The sequence below is a fragment of the Pteropus alecto genome, unplaced genomic scaffold (assembly GCF_000325575.1).
Source record: "Pteropus alecto unplaced genomic scaffold, ASM32557v1 scaffold75, whole genome shotgun sequence".
Taxonomy (NCBI): Eukaryota; Metazoa; Chordata; class Mammalia; order Chiroptera; family Pteropodidae; genus Pteropus; species Pteropus alecto.
The window spans coordinates 19,322,293-19,339,489 of record NW_006440638.1 but is presented as its reverse complement, the minus strand read 5'-3'; the positions used below and the strand labels follow the sequence as shown (position 1 = coordinate 19,339,489).

General features: G+C 38.9%; 1 protein-coding gene across 6 annotated transcripts in view; it reads right to left on the bottom strand.

Annotated features, from left to right (window-relative positions):
- The window catches only part of FHIT (fragile histidine triad), a 1,286,618-nt gene that overhangs the window by 167,062 nt on the left and 1,102,359 nt on the right, over nt 1-17,197 (bottom strand). For all 6 annotated transcript variants that reach the window (XM_015593668.2, XM_015593670.2, XM_006917499.3 and 3 more), the window contains one exon: nt 795-863. In XM_015593668.2, coding sequence (XP_015449154.1) covers nt 795-863 — 69 coding nt within the window. The remainder of the gene's footprint in view (nt 1-794; nt 864-17,197) is intronic.

Genomic DNA, 17,197 nt, shown 5'->3' with positions numbered 1-17,197 from the left:
TGGAAGCCCTTTTCAACCAAGCACTCCAGGGTGCCCTTGCCATCTTATCCACTAATACACATGGGGATCATATTTACCTTTCATTGGCTAAATAGTTAAATCAAAATCATCTTACGCCAGCCTGATCTATCATAGTCTATGTGCTCCACATAGTACAGACAGACACTTGAAGGTTCTCATGCAGACTACACCCTAGAGGCAGATCACCTGGCTCTTGCCAATTGACCTCTGTAATAGTTTCACATTTATATCTTTGAATGGAAGTAACTAGAAATCAGCTAACTGCTAAAATGCAACTAATACATGGTTAAACTTATATCATTCAAATCAACCTCGTTTTGGCTGATGATAATTCACAGTTTGACTTTGAACAAATGCTAGAGAGACAAGCTGAGTTCCAAGTATTTTAAAAATTAAATGTAGCATTTGATTAAATAATCATATATCAATCCGCTTAATTTCTATTGATTGTCCTATAGATTTTCTCCTATGGAGACTTTGGGTCAGGTCTGTATGCAAACATTTAGTGTCCCGGTAAATCACAGGCACAAATCCCGAGGACAGTCAGTTTCTGCCCAGTTTGATTTGAAAAAGAAAATCATTATAAATTCATTTGTCTTCAGTTCCTGTAATGGCCGTTCTGGGTTACTTCACCTCTACTGCCACTTCCCAAGTCATATTAGGTGGAATCTCTTTTAAGACCATATCTATGTCAATACCTAGTTATTTAGATGGATTTCATTGCATAGACAGCCCCTGTGATCAAACAATAAGATCGGAGAGAGCAGACATACCTCATCATAGATGCTGTCATTCCTGTGAAAGTCTCCAGCCTTCCTGGGAAGAACGTGGATGTGAACGTGCTGAAATGTACAAGAAAGAAAAAAATAAAATGTGATTATCTCCCCATATATTTTTACACTTGACAGTGATGCTCTCATGAAACCCAATTACTCCACATTGGTTTCTGCTGGATTATTTTTCAGAGGAAGATGCCGTTCACCTTCAGTAACGATATCTTAAATCTGTGGAGAATAGAGGCACAAAGCGAGAGAACAAGTTGGTGGCACACATGAGAGTTTGAGTGAAATGCCATTGTTTTAGGGGCTCTGTGGAATTATTCATAGTTGTCAGTCTTGGTTGTATTTAGCCAGTGCTTTGAAATGACAGCACGTCTTAAAAGGTGACCACAGTGTCTCTGAAACTGACAAGAAATAAAAATTGGCTAACAGAGAACTGCATAAGAGCAAATGAGTGAGAGTATGAAGGAGTATGGGCCAAATTACAGAATCGAGGTTTCAAATAATAATCATATAATCATATAAATAATTCTCATTTTTAAACTTTCAATTATTATGATAAGGAAGCTCTGTGCTTGCATTTATCTCATTCAATGCTCTGAATAATCCCATGAGCCAAGTTCTACTACAATCTCCACTTTACTGAGGAGGAACTCTTTGCTCAGAGAAGTGAAGGCACCACAGGAAGTGGTAGTCAGCACAGGAAGCCAGGTGGTCTGGTTCCTGCCCCCACCTTTTTTATTAGCACATATACTGATTCTGTGACGTTAATCTTTTAAACAGCCCATTTCTTTAGTCTATGAAACTACCCAAGTAATATACATAGCAATGCTATTATGCAGCGGTTGTGAATCAAGGCACACAGCATATCTAATTCAATATATTCTTCAAGGCTAAACTACCATTTGAAAGTTTTACTTTCCAAATAGCCTCTATTGTACCCCGGCTGAAGTTAAACTTTATTCCTGCCCTTGAGCTATGTTCCTCCGCTTATTACAAACTATGGGGAGGAATGTGAAAATGAAAAGTCTAAATGTAAAGAGGCAGACAAAGAATCAAACCTCATCCCTGATCACACCCACCCCTTTTTGATTACACGATCAGACTCGAAGCCTCCGAAGGGCCTCTGGAGAATGTGAGATTAAGTGTCCCTGTGGCTCAGCTGCACAAGGAGAAGAAAATGATACGCTATTAAAACGAAGGCACGGAACAAGGCGGTCCAAGGTGAACAAAGCAGAGAGGAGCTTCCCATCAGCCCTTGAGCACACAGTCCCCAAAGAATGACATGTTTTTACCAGAATATTCTTCAGTCAGTGATGAAGCCAGTCACAGATTCCTCAGCAACCGGGATGCGTGTATACTTAAGTCACAAAGACTATGTAAGCATGCGGGTGGGGGAGACAGGAGAAAAAAAATGACAAACTACCTATGGAACCAAATTCTTAAGAGAAAGCAGCTCAGGATGGGCCCAAGGTGAAATTTATTGAAGTCCATGGGCGAGTTGACTTAAAAGCAACCCCAGAAAAATGGCACAATACAAGGCAATAGCCGCCCTTAGTAAGAACTGTCACTCGATCCTTAATTCCAAACCTGCTGCTGTTTTTCCTTCCTTTCTTTCTTTTTTCTTCCCTTCTCCCTGAGTCTCATCTGTCCATTCTTCCCTGCTTTCTTCCTTCCATCCATTCATTTAGCTGTACTTTCTATTAATCAGGTACTCCAGACCAGGGTTCTGCAGTCAAACTGCCTAATGCAAATCCTGGACGTACCACTTACTAGCTGTGTGGCCTTGCCTCATAAGGCCTGTATCTAAGTATTCCCATCTATAACATTTTTTATCTCACAAAGTTGTTAAGAGGATCAAATCTGCTAAGCATGTACTTATTAAGCTGCTTAGTACACAATCAGTACTCAACATATACCTACAGTAGTATTAGGCTTATATTTTACTTTTGTTATCATTTTTTTCTAATTTGCCCACTAAGTAGAGATCACATTCAGGGATTGGTTCCCACACTAGCAGGAAGGATATTTAAGAAGCTCCCTGAATGGGGTACAGTTAAATTTTCTCTGTTGCTCCAGCTTATTTCTATTGCTTTGACTAGTGGGTCTCAAATTTGAACAGGCACCAGGGGCTTGGTGAAACACAGATCACTAGGCCCCCAAATTAGCATTTCTAACAAGTTCTGAAGTGATGCCAGTGTTGCTGCTCCAGGGCCATACTGAGAACCACCGGCTTAGACTATCCATCTGGTTTCTGAACCCTTCTCCTGCCAAATGTGCTAATGTGGGCACCAAGGTCACTAACGGTTTGGCTTTTCCCTATTGCATTATGGGAGACTTATTACTGAATGCTCCCCTGGCTTCTTGCACTCTGGCCACCTTCTGTACCTTGTCCTTAAGGGTATGCTTGTTGTTGCCTACTAACAACATAGAGCTGGCTATGAACTTACGTTAGGAGAACCTCCCGGGACCAGGCCCAACCCATGCCTCCGTATCCTCACCTTGCTCTGCTGGTTTAGTGTTCAGGGCTACTTCTATAGGCTCTGTTACAACCCAGTCCTAGAAATGCCACTCTTGATCATTGGTAACCCCTTGAAATTCACTGTGGTTCACTGTGACACTGATGACAGCAAATAGCTCACTGAATACGTGATTTCCCGCAGGGGATAGATCTCAACCTAGCCTGATATCTTGACATAAATTATTAAGTAACAGACTGATCACAAGATCCTGACAACCCATTTAACTTTTGAGAAAAATCATGATAAAGCCAGCTCAAAACCTCACTGTTGTGAAAGAATACCATTGCCATAGTCTTCCGATGGAATGTCATCCTGATAAAAATGCTATGAACAGCACAGATGGAGATAATTTGACAAAACCTGTTCTTAGTTATTTTGTATTGAGCCTTGGTGATCACAGCTTACTTTTCTAAGTGCTAACGAAAATTCCAATTAATAAAGCACTACAAAATGTTGCTAGATTTTTTGCTAGAGTTTCAAGCAGTTTAGCTGCTCGAGTTGAAAGAGTTCAAAAAATACACATTACCTTCCATATCAAAAATGTTTTCATTGGATAAATTTTGAAATGCTCATTAGCATATTAAAGTATCTGAAAGGACCAGATGAAAGAGATTTGGTTAAGTTTGTTCAATTAGCAATCTAGAAACTTACTTATGGAGCCTCTAGTTCTTTATTCATATAAAATCCACTTATGTTTTTTTCTAATACATACATTTATTTATAAAAAAAATATTTATTACCAGGTGCTATTCTAGGAACCAGAGATACAGTGATGAACAAGACAAAGTCCCTGCCCCTGTAGAGTTACAATCCAGTGGGCAATGCAGACAATAAGCAAGTAAATAAATAAATAATTATACAATTTAATTTTAGGTGGCGATAAGTGTCATGGAGAAAAATATCACGGGCAGAGCTAAAAATTCAGAATTGGAACAATTTACCATTTGTAATTTAAGAAGAAAGGCAATAGGATTCAGCCTAAGGACACAGAAGGTAGGAGGTTAAAAAAGAGAGGGTAAGTTCAAAGGCTAAGAAAGAATTTCAAGAAGGAGGGTATAATCCACAGTGTCAACGCCATTGAAAGCTCGAGTTGGTTTCACTGAAATTTGGGGGTATAAAAACTTAACTGAAAAGGACATGAATATATGCTCAACATCGTTAATCATTAATAAAATGCAAATCAAAACCATACTGAGATAGCATTTCGCACTCACTGGATGGAAAACAAAAAAAAAAAAAACACAAAACAATAACAGTGTTGGTGAGGAAATGGAGAATTAGAACACTCATACATTACTGGTGGAGATATAAAACGGTGCAGCTGCTTTGGAAAATGGTTTGGCAGTTCCTCCAAAAGTTAAACGTAATTCCACCCTAAGCATGTATCCAAGAGATATAAAATATATGTCCACACCAAAAATTGTACATGAATATGTATAGCAGTATTACTCATAGCAGCCAAAGGAAACAATCCAATTGTCCATCAAGAATGAACAGAAAAATAAAATGTTGCATGGCCAATGGAACACGATTTGGCCATAAAAAGGAACAAAGTACTGCTAACTAAAAGAATTATGCTATGTGAATTATACTAAGTGAGAAAAGCCAGACACAAAAGGCCAAATATCGTAAGATTCCATGTATTTGAAATGTCCAGAATAGGCAAGTTCATGGAGACAGGAAGGAAATTAACAGGAGTGACCGCTAATGGGCACAAGATTTCTTTTGGAGATGATGAATATATTCTAGAATCAAAGAGTTGTGATAATTATACAAGTTTGTGAATATACTAAAAAAACATGGAATTGTACATTTAAGAAGAGCAAATTTATGGTACGTGAATTATATATCAATAGAACTGTTAAAAACAAACAAACAAATGAATTTAACTGAGAGTGGAAGATGAAGAAAGGGAGGTAAATTAGCTCAGACAACTTTTCCAAGGAGTTTTGCAAAGAAATCATGGGGAGTAGCTCCAAATGAGGGAGAAAAGCACTTTGGGAAATGCTGGTTTAAGGTTCCTGAACATATTAGTTTCTAAAATTATCATCATTAGTAGTGGTAATTGTTGTTAACATTTATTGAAAGCTCACAACATGCTAATCCTTGGGCTGATTTAATTTACTTCCTTATTTCAATTAATCTTTACCATACTCCTAAGAGGTAGTTAATAAATGCATCACCATTTCCAGGTGACAATACAGACCAAAGAGGTTAAGTAACTGCCCAAATTCCCGCAGGGAGTGATCAAGAGCTGAAATCTAAACCCAAGTCTGTCATAGATACCGGGTGTCTGATCTTCACCACCAAATGACACCATCTCCCAAGAGGCCGCCTGCTTCTCCACGGTCTACATATAAAGACACCTCCTCTCTGTGGCCTCTTGATGCCTTTCCCAAGCTTCATGGTTTCTCAGTAATGTCTTTGGTCACATCTGCAAGTCCCTTCAGGATCAAAGGATGGGGTTTGCCCTTGCCAGGAGGTCTGAATTCACTTAGAGCAAGCGTGTTATCACCTGAGTTCCATTTCCTAATTGAAAGCCACGCCCGATATAGTGTATAGATTAACAGTTATTCAATATCAAGTGTTTTTCCCCTTCATTTATTAATTTTATGAAATTTGCACCAAGTAGACAATCCACACTTTCTTGGCTCACCTGCTCGAGCAAAATTTCAACTTTAAAAGACCTTTCTATTATCGTTAGGTTTTTCTGCAAAGGTAGGATCTCTCTGAGCTTTAATCCCCTGACAACATTTTTATAGGAACTACTTCTTTTGTGCTACCTGTGCTTCTCCTTCCATCCTTTTGAATATATCTACTTTACCCCTGTACTGACCTGAGACTGGTCAGTGTAGTCACACCTATGTCTTTGTCCTTGTTAGAATATATTGCAATTCAATTGTAGGGAATAAAATCCTGGCAGGGGAAAGGGCAGGGAAAGCTAGAGAGCTACACTGCTCCATAACTAGTGTCCTGTAGCCTTCATCAGCTTACCCAAGATGAACCCCTCTCCCTCATATCTGCAAGCGAGCAACAGCAGAAGGCAAATCTGATTCTAAAAAATAACAAAAATGCTGCTGTGGTAAGCAGACAATGACCCCCTCCAATATGTCCATATCCTAATCCTTGGACTCATGACTATGTTAGGTTCCATGGCAAAGAAGAATTAAGGTGGCAAATGGATTACAGTTGATAATCTGCCTTTAGAATTGAGAGAGTATGGGTGTTCTTAGACTATCCAGCTGGGCCCAGTGTAACCACAATGGGTCCTTAAAAGTGGAAGAGGGTGAATATCGTCAAAATGTAAAACTTTGTGCTTCAAAGGATACCATTGAGAAAATGAAAAGGCAACCCACATGATGGGAGAAAAATTTTGCAAATCATACATATGATAAGGTACTTGTATCTAGGACACATAAGGAACTATTTCAACTCAATTGAAAAAAAAAGGAAAATCTCAACAACAAAAAAAAACAGGCAAAGGAGGAACAAGAATTTGTCCAAAGAAGATGCGTAAATGGCCAAGAAGCAGATGATAGAGTTGGCAGGCCATTTTTCACAAGAACTTCACAATAACTTGCCTCCCTGCCTTCTTCTCCTCTCTGCCCCGCCCCCGTCTTCCCTCCTCCCCCCGCCACACCCCGGAGGCAGATGAGAACACTTAGAATCAGCAGACATGAGATTTCACAGCATGAAACATATGATTAGAGGACAATATAATTTATTGTACAAAGTGGAACTTCTAGGAGTGAAAGGAGACACTGTTCACAAACTACAATGGCCCATTTGTAACTATAGGCCTAAATCTGGACTATTCCAAATAAACCAAGACATATGGTCACCTGAATTATTAGTTATTTAATTGGGAAATATGATAGCATAACAATGATGGGATTTGACATCCTCTCAACCTGGCTTAGAATCTCAGCTCTGCCACTTTGACAAGTCTGATGACCTTGGGCAATTTATTCAATCTCATTAAGGCTCTTTCCTCATCTAGAAAATGGAGACAGTAACTGTTCCTATTCTTTATGTTTTGGTGAGAATATGATAGTACAGGTATAGTGCTATGCAGTTACTAGCATATAACATTCTTAAGAAAATGGTAGCTAATGTTTTTAATTGAGAAAAACCTAAAAATTGGTACTATAAATGTGTAAGTAAAGCTTTCCACCCTATGAGAAAGAAATAATCAAATGATATACCAATGTTCTCTCAAGAAGTGGACTAAATATGGGGCTATCTTCTAATAACCAATGAAATAGCACAGATCTCTCTAGATATCAGACCTGTCTCATTCATATAATTCAACTGATAGCCTTGAAGCATTGGGTGATTCATTTATTTCTATGTCTTTGTTACCCAGATTACGTAGTTAAGCTGATATTATAAGACTTCTTTTCTGAGAAAGTAAATGGTTCTTTTTGGTGGAAACACGATGCTCTGCCCTTTGCAAGTCAGAGAGGAGTGGGAAGTGGACATCAAAATCTACAGTAGCTTGAGAGTTAGAGTCCACTGGAGGAAGCCAAAGAAGTAAAAATCTGTAAGCAAGATAATGGGAGGGGAGACTGTGTTGATTCCTCATACCCAGATGTTTCGCTCCACATGGCAGTAACTCCACCACCATTCTTCCCTTTACTTCACTTAGTTAAGGAAAATGGAAGAAGCTACTTGAAATGTAATTGTCTCTCACTGTTCCTGTTGGGGTCTATTACACAAACAGTAGGGAGATTTCTCATTTTGTTGTTTATTGCAGTAGAATTAAAAAATGGAGGAGGAAAAGTTCTCTCAGCACCTGCTTTCTTAATTGATAGTGATTTCTTTGCCCCCAAAAGCGAGTGGTTTTTAAACAAAATGGGTACATTTTCATAAGCAACATTACCATCATATAAACACATCATTAAAACAGGAAAGGTGACAGAACTATGACAACAGCTCCCATTTCCTGCTCAGGGTGAGTATCCCATATGCCATCTACCTTTCATTTTTCTTATTTGCAATTATTGCTTCCTTTACAAAGACAAATGATAGAAAAGGCAAGTTTTCTTCCTATATCCTTGGCTTTGAATATGTAAACAATGGGCAAAGAAGTTGATCTACTTTTTATCTGTTCTTTTGTTCTGAATTTCACTGGAAGAGCTCCTTAAAACAAAGAAAACAAAACTAGTGTCTCCCAGGTTTACCCAAAGCCTCTTACAGCATCTCAAGTGATCTACTGCTTTGGGACTAAGATGAGCCACCCTCATGCCTGCATGTGGAAGATGGGGAAAACTGATTGGCACAACAGATGCGTCAACACTTGTTCATGTTTGTTCAGTTCTCTAGGCTTCTGCTCTCATAGAGGAGAAACTATAGAAGAGCTTGCCAATTATTTCCACCTTGTGAGTTGAAAGCCAAAAGGGAAAGTCATGTACCCAGGTTCTCCAAGTTCAGTGACACTTTTCACAGCATCAGATTCCATCGTCTTGCTTTTATTTGACTTGAAAACACCTTAATTTTTAGAAAATTTGAAATTTAAAGCTATCTAGTTGCTAAAATCTCCTTTAAACTCTCATTGTAGTTTGGAGCCATATATCATCAAACCTGTGATGCTTAGCTGATGTACTGTGCCCATATATCATAAGAGCAACATCCTTCTCATGATATATTATTATAACTCAGAACTGGAGCACCACTAGTGATATATGGATTAAAAACACAATTGTAAGCCACAAAACTCTACTGGTCTCCACAAATTCTGGAAGGGTTTTGGGGGGGGGCGGTGTTTTTTTGTCTGTTTCTTTGTTTTTTAAACTGGATTGGTTCTTTATCTTTTTTGATCCACCTTAAAGTTCCCAAACTTGACTGGGAAATCTGGGCACATGGAAAGCACTGTGTTTCTTCTGTTTTGTGAAAGGCATACTAGCTGCTTCTGCAATGCCGATATCCTAAGGGACTCACTGACAAAAGGGCTAGAAATAGTTACTCTGTGCCTTTTGATGGACCACTAATTTTGTCCTGAGCTGTTTATATCAAGGTATCTTCAAGGCCCTGTAAGCAAGAGTACTTCCAGTGACACTTAGTTTGAAACTAAATAGCTGGCAGTGTTCTTGCACTAACCTCGGTAGCAGAAGCTGAGGCCTTCCCAAAGAATCCAGTCACAAAGAAAACACAAGTTTGGGGGTTGGTAATGGTCCAGATCAGAATGTGTTTAGCAAGGCTCACTGCAGAGCCAAGCCTTCCAGTTCAGAGAGGCAGGTTTTCAGAAATACATTTAGTCTTGTACCATAACAACTGCTAGAAATACTATTTAGAATACACTAGCATTGGTCTAAACACTTTACTTACATATTTCATATAATCTGCACAATAATCTTATGCATTAGGATACTGGTATTATCTCCACTTGAAAGATGAGGGAAGATGAGAGAAGTTACAGATGAAGAAATATAAGTATATAGGAGAAATTTAGGATTGCTCAATCTTAAAGTGTAAGTATGACACTAACAGCCTAGCAAGAGTTATAAGCCTAGTTCCCCACATACGACTCATGCTTAGGATATTAAGCACTTCTGCAAGACAGGCCCACTAGAGAACAGATGTTTTATAAATTTGAGAATCAATCTTGTACAAATATTCTATATTACTTTTTGGCTAAAGATTGACTTTCAGTGACATAACAGCTTCAAATTTTAAAACTGTTCAGCAAGAAAGTAGAATTTATAATAATTTCCCTTTAAAGAGTTGACAAACTCAAGCAAGATCTATTAAACCATGATAAACCTCATTTATAGTCATTTCTGCTGTGTTAGGTTATGCTCATGCAACAAAACAGGTGGAACCCCAGGTAGATCATTCCAGGATAAAGAAGCTTTCTATTCAGCCTCACAAACAGGAGGTCAGAGGTTCTTTGTGAAACTAGTTCTGTTTGCTTCTGTGCAGCACCTTAGGAAAATTTCCAGTAAAACAAAACAAAAACAGAAACAAAAAAAAACAAAAAAACTTTCAAGAGATACAAAGAATATTTCAGAATTTGTCAACCCCATATTTTATCAGATACTGTTACAGCTGCTGTGTTTACGGTATATATTCTTGGTAAGAAAAATTTAGAAAGTGTTCTTCCCTTCTTGTGGAGTTCCTTTCCCTTTGCTTCTTACTTCCCCTCAGTTTTTCAGAGCCAGTTCAAATGCCACCTCCTCTGTGTAGTCTTCAAAATCTCCAGGGCTCCTCTGATTCTTTGCATGTATCTCAATGACTGCTTTTCCCCGTAAAGTATAATTGTAGGGTTTTCTCTTCCATTGGTCTGGAACTCTGGGATAGTCCTTACTGTATTTGTCTCCTAATTATTTCCTTCCCTCGCTTCAGTTTTCTAGCTTAGAGGACACATTGTGTAAATGATCAATGGATGATAGATGGATAGATAGATGGCTGGGTGGAGGGATGGACAACTCAAGTATTCTTAATTTGTTAGCTTGCTTTAAAAAAAGACAAAAAAAAATGTGTTTGTACAGATTCCCTTGGCCACTCTTGTCTTCTGCCTTTCCTTGAGAGTTCCTGCACAAACATGAATGTGGCCTATGCAGAGTCAAGATGATTGCTTTGCACATACCTTTCTTCCCCATTGAAAATTAGCTTTTTACCAAAATGTAAGTTTGAAGGTCTTATCTCTCCAGTTTCATCTAAGCCCTCTTTAAAAACTACTCAAATATGCTTGAGTGTCTGGAGCAAATAGCTCATCTTGAAAACAATCAGTATCGTGCAGATTGCTAAAGGGACTTATTCTTTGCTCAGCGTTAACTTTAATAAGAGTCACTGCAGTTCTCTCTCAGGAGAGAAGAAATCCACTCCCTTTTTGGACAGCTTCTGACCTTCGCAAATTAATTCCTGGATGCCCTCTTTGCTAAAAAGACTATCTAGAATATGTATTTTTTTCTTTATGCACCATATCAGAACATTAATCTGCAGAGGTATTCCCTCTAGGAGTCTTTCTGTTAGGTATACAATAAAGGATTTAGATGTAAATGAAGCAATGATGGCATTTTTCCTTGTCTTACTCATTTTTGTGACAAATGCACATTACTGTTTGCCATACACATAATTACAGTTCTTTAATTTATGTTTCAATAAATATATAATAATAAACGTTTACTGCTCCATGAATAAACATTCAAATGAAGCCTCTAATGGAGGTTACATGTTTCGAAGCAGCTCTGTGGCTTTCTAGAAATCTCTCCCTCTACTTAATGAGCATCATTTCCATAATCTGTGCATTATTGCTCAAGCCTCCCTTTTAAGAACATTTTACAAAACAAAAAAATTGTGAAATATTATCAGTTCAAAGGGAAAAAAAATGTTAAGGGGATCAGCAACTTGTCCTGTTAAAGAGATAAGACAAGCTTTCATGTCCCTCCGGAAACAGTGACATAGTAATTATGAAGATGGCACTTCCTAATTATCTCACCAGCTGAGTGCATCACTACTATAGTTTTCTCCTTTAATATCTGACTTAAATAAAAGTGATGAGAAACTTAGAATGGTCAGCCATGAAGGGCAAGCTTATGCTAGTTCCCTTTCAAGTGCTAACACAGAGACCAGACAGAAGATCTATAAATTTGGGGGAGATGGGGCTACTATAAAATGGACATTTCTGAATGTGGAAACAGACACATGACTTGAGTACCAAACAGTCACTCTGAAGTAACCGAATCCAGTCAAGATCGTAAGCTGGGCTTCAAGTTGAAGGTTAGTTATTTTATGTCATTATCATTTCAAAAGGTTAATCTATTTCAAATAAGCTTTGCAAACTGTCTTCCAAAAAGCAGGTGCTTATTGAAAAACAAAAACAAAAAAACAAACTGAAACATGATATTTCTTTCCTGTTTGTCCAATAGCTAAGATTGGGTTGTTCAACCAGAAAGGGGGGAAAAAAAAGATACCAAGAGAAATCATAGAACAAAGATTCTTTGCAGTGTGATAAGGTACAGATTCTCAGCCTCTGCCGCGTGCTGATGAAATGTGTTAAAGTGACAGCTGTCACTTCGCGACATGTCAGTCTGCTTTATTGGCGGGTTGGAACAATTTATTTAAACTTTGTCAGGAGGGAGTCATTTTACATGGATGGAAGTTGTGTTTCTTTAGTATGTATAAATATCTCTGGGCCTGCACAGAACATTTAAAGAGTGTGCGGTTATTTACTGTAGGTACTGCAGCAGACAGCTAAGAGTGGAGCTCTCTCTCTCCCATCATTTTATGATGTGCTATGAGTAATTCACTCCTTGCTTTGACTGTTACTGCAAAATCTTTCAAATGAACATCATCTTTCCTTAACACGAGCTGAATGTAAGATTTTCACCATTTCAATATGGCTATTTTCACAAATGACTTCAACAAAATAAAATATTCAGCATAAATAGAATTTAGTGTGATCCAAATTTTATCATATTTCTCAGCTGGAATTTTTTTTTTTTGCATTCCAATTTCTTTTGGTACATATGCCTTTTTCTTTTCTAATGTTCCTGAATTAGAATTAGCAGAACCATGTTTTACAGGGTTACATTTTCCTTCTAACGCAAATAAGCAGGTATTTATTTTGGAGTCGAGCCTTTAGAAATGACACCCTTTTTTAGGATGGGCCAAATCTCAACCTGCAGAACTGCTAAGAAGAACTGTTGCTTCTTGCGAGGGTTCTACTCAGATATGCTACAAAGAGCATTAATTTCATAAATGAGATTCTTTTCAAAGTAATCATTGTAAAATATGCCAGAACCAACACCCCCACCCAACTCCCTGCAACCCACGAGCACTGATTTGATAGCTCAAGACAGGATAAATGGCTCTGATTAGGCCAATGATCCCAGTTTTATGGGAACCTTCTAAATCATATCTCAGTTTGGGTCTAGAATGATGATGCTGGGAGCATCCAGAGGACTACATATCATCTCAGCCTGGCTCCCACACAGGGAGCCAGGGAGATTTGTGGGACCCTGTCTGTGGCTTGGAAGCACAAACAATGAATACTGCAAAGGCAATAGAAATAAAAAAGAAAACAGGCAGTGGGGAAAGCCCTAGAACCATCCCTCATTTTTCTCATAATAGACTTTATTGTTCAATGAGACAGAGTGATTCCATAGGCAGTGCCCAGAAATGAGATAATATGAGAATTGATAATGTTTCTTCTTCTGGGTGACCTCAGTGACTGAGGCCCTGAGATTTAGGTTGACTAAATATTTTTAGTCCAGAATGGAACCCTTGCTGACATCATTCTCCATGGTTCACCATGAACCAGCCATCAACAGAGACAAACTGCATCATGTCATTTAGTCGAAACCCTTCTTTACAGAGGGAACTATAGTAGAGTCTTAACAACTCCAATCTGACGAAGACCTGAGATTTACCATGGCAGAGACCTTTTAGAAAAGTTTAGCACAAATGCTCCCTCATGGAGTGAGTCAGGGTTGGCTTTATAGGGGGTGAGGTTAAGTGACCAGTTTATGATAACTTTCCTATGCCTTTTAACCTTTAGAATTGAATTTTGGTCAAGTGACCATCCAATGGATGGCTGTGTATTGTTGCATGTAAAGAAACACATGTCTTGTTGGTACTGGCTTAGGATACAGCTGGGCCCTGGCTACTGCAAGTGTTGGCTTAACTCATTAATGTGATTAATCAATAATCCATCTTTTGAAATTAGTTATACATCAAGCCATGCAGGTCTGTGAATATAAAAGTTGAAAAATTCTGTTTCTGAGAAATGTCACATGTAGACCAGCAAAAGTCTGGACAGTCTGTCTTTTGTGTCACAAGTAACACTGAATGAATTAGAAGTCCTATAACCAGTCCTATAACCTGTATACATTGTACATGGACATGCAGCCTCCAAGTCTAGATTTCAGAGCAAGCATAGCTTTCACTTTAAGCCCAGTGACACAGAAGGTTCAAGTCCTTAACCCTATGTTATGGGGTAAACAGATTCTGTAGCTAGACCACCTGGGCTCAATTCCTGGTCCTGCTACTTACTAGTTGTGAAGTCTAGGATAGGCACTCATCTCTGAGCTTCAGACTCATTTGTAAAATAACCCAAAATCATGGGGTTGCTGTGAGAATTGAATAGTCTAAGCAAAGTGCTTAGACTAGTACTTGGAACTTAGCATTGGAAGAAGTGGCTGCATCTATCATTGCTGTTGCGACTGCCCCTACCACTACTTCTACTTGTCCACAAAAACAACAACAAACTTTAAATTACATTTTAAAATAGTCATTAAATGAGTCATCTTCTGACTCTTTTTTAAGGAGTTCAACCTATTATTTAAAAAAATTATTCTGTTGAAGCCTAATCTATAAATCATACAGAGGTAGAGCCATTCTCCCGGAAACCAATGTGAGACCCCACGCACATATCCTGGGCTCAAAGAAGGCCTGGGGCTTCTGTTGAACATAGTGTGAAAACCTTTGGTTTCAATTGCCTGAGAAGGGAGACTGACCTGGGGGCTTCTCCCCTAGAAATATAAAACCTTAAGCAGTAGAACTAGGTGGTTAAAAATGCCAAGTTCTACAGTCATATGATGAAAATCACATTCCAACTCTCATTTTCTTAGTGACGCTGGGAAAGCAGTTTTACTTCTGAAGGCCTTGGGTTCTACATTTATAAAATGCAGATAATGAAGTACCTTCTTCAAAGGGCTGCTGAGAGAGTTAAATGAGATACTGCATAACACAGCTCCTGTCAGAATAAGAAAATGCACAATAATTGTGAGCAGCTCTTCTAGTTATTACTTAGGTCTCTGCTCAAGTGTTACCTCATGCTATAGGCTGAATGTTTGTGTGACCCTAAAAATCATACGCTCAAATCCTAACTCCTAATGTGACGGTATTAGGAGGTAGGGCCTTTGGGAGGTAAAGAGGTCCTGAGGCTGGATTTGTGCCTTTATAAAAAGACAGGGGCCTCTGCTTCCTTTCTCTGCTCTCTCCATGTGAGGATACAAGAAGACAGCCATCTGCAAACCAGGAAGCTGGCCCTCCCCAAACATCAGCTGTGAGTGACTTTATCTTGGACCACCCAGCCTCCAGAATTGTGAGAAATAAATTCTGTTTAAGCCACCCAGTCTATGGTGTCCTGTGATAGCAGCCCTCACTGACCTCCCTAGAGAGACCTTCCCCAACTCCTTTATATAAGAGGCCCCACCACAACACAGTTCCCTAACTCAATTCCCTCTTCTACCTGAAATTACAATCTGTATTTGTTTACTTTTTTCATTTTTTGACATATTCATAGCTGTGATTCTCACACTTGGAATTATGCCTAGCACATAGTAGACACTCAATAGCTATGGTTACAATAGATCAATTAAGAGAAATGGGGGCAGGAAGAGAGAGGAAGCATTTGTACTCATCGTTTAAGAGATCACAGGAACTCTTACTAGACTTAAAACTAGAAGGTGTAATTCTTTAAAGGAATAGCAGAAATACATTCGATGGCTTGTACTTTTGTGTGCATAGTAATGTAGAATTATTGTGCTCAAAATGTCAACTACTCTTAACAGTACTCTCTGAAGTGAAGGCACAAAAAAAGAGGTGGGTAAACCGAACCAACTTGAGGTTAACCACAATGCAAGCCCAGCCAAAGTAGCAAAGATGCAGCTGGGACACGCATGTCCTCATCAGCCTCTCACCCTTTTCTTCTCCTAAAAATTGCTGCACATTATGAAATATCTCTCTCTCTCCCTTTATCCCTCCCTCCCTCCCTCTCCCCATCTCTCCCCTCTGTCTCTCTCATATTTGGCTTTATTTCATCCGTGCAAAAGGCCTCCTATGATGCCATAATTCTCTTTTATCCTAAGACGTTCTGTAGCCTCCTGCTATGGGGACTGTGTGGTTACACAATCAGACTTGTGATTCTTCACAGGCTTTATGTTTACTTTGAGGACCTGTGTAATAATTAGCATTTAAAATGCGACATTAGACACTGGAGAAAGCAAAGCACATGAATCTCAGAGCTGCACTCCGAGAACCATGATATCATGAGATGCCTTGAGAAAGATGGAGACTTTTGCAAGGGCTGTGATACCAAGGAGAGGAAGCCACAAACAACTATAGGAGACCGTGAGGCCAAATGCTTTCCTGGTAACAATCCCAAACGCGTGGGTGTGATGTGGTTTGTTGAGGTGAGAAGTTCTATGGGATGCTATGAGATGCAATGGGGTGGCTCAGTTGGAAAGGGTTGGGCACTGGAAGTATGTTAATGTGAAGAGAGGCCAAAGGTATTCTAAAAATACTTTTTGCGATGATTATAGAATCGAAGTTTCCAAAAATAGTACAGAGAGATCCTATGTACCATACTATTCACCTAATTTCTCCAACCACTATACAAGGAAGTATGTATGGTATCACATAACTATAGCACAATATCAAACCCAGGAAACTGACATTGGTACAATGTGTGTATAGTTCGAAGTCATTTTATCATATGTTGAAATGTGTAACCGTGACCAAAATTAAGATACAGGACAAATCCATTACTACAAAGACCTCCTTTGTGTTCCTTTATGGTCATACTCACAACCTTCCTCCTACTGTCTCTAAGCCCTGGCAACCACCGTTCTGTCCTCTAGTTCTAGTATTTTGTCATTTGAGAACACTGTATAAATGAAATCATGTTATTTGACCTTTTGAAATTGACTGTTTTAATTTGGCTTTATACCCTTGAGATCCATCCATGCTGTTGTGTGTTCATGCTTTTCTGTTGCTGAGTAGTATTCTGTGGTAGAGATGTACCGCAAATTGTTTCACCATTTACCTAGTGAAGTTTCTTCTGGTTACGTCTAGTTTTGAGCTACTACAAATGAAGCTACTGTGAACATTCGTGTACAAGTTTTCGTGTGCACACCACTTTGTTCTGCG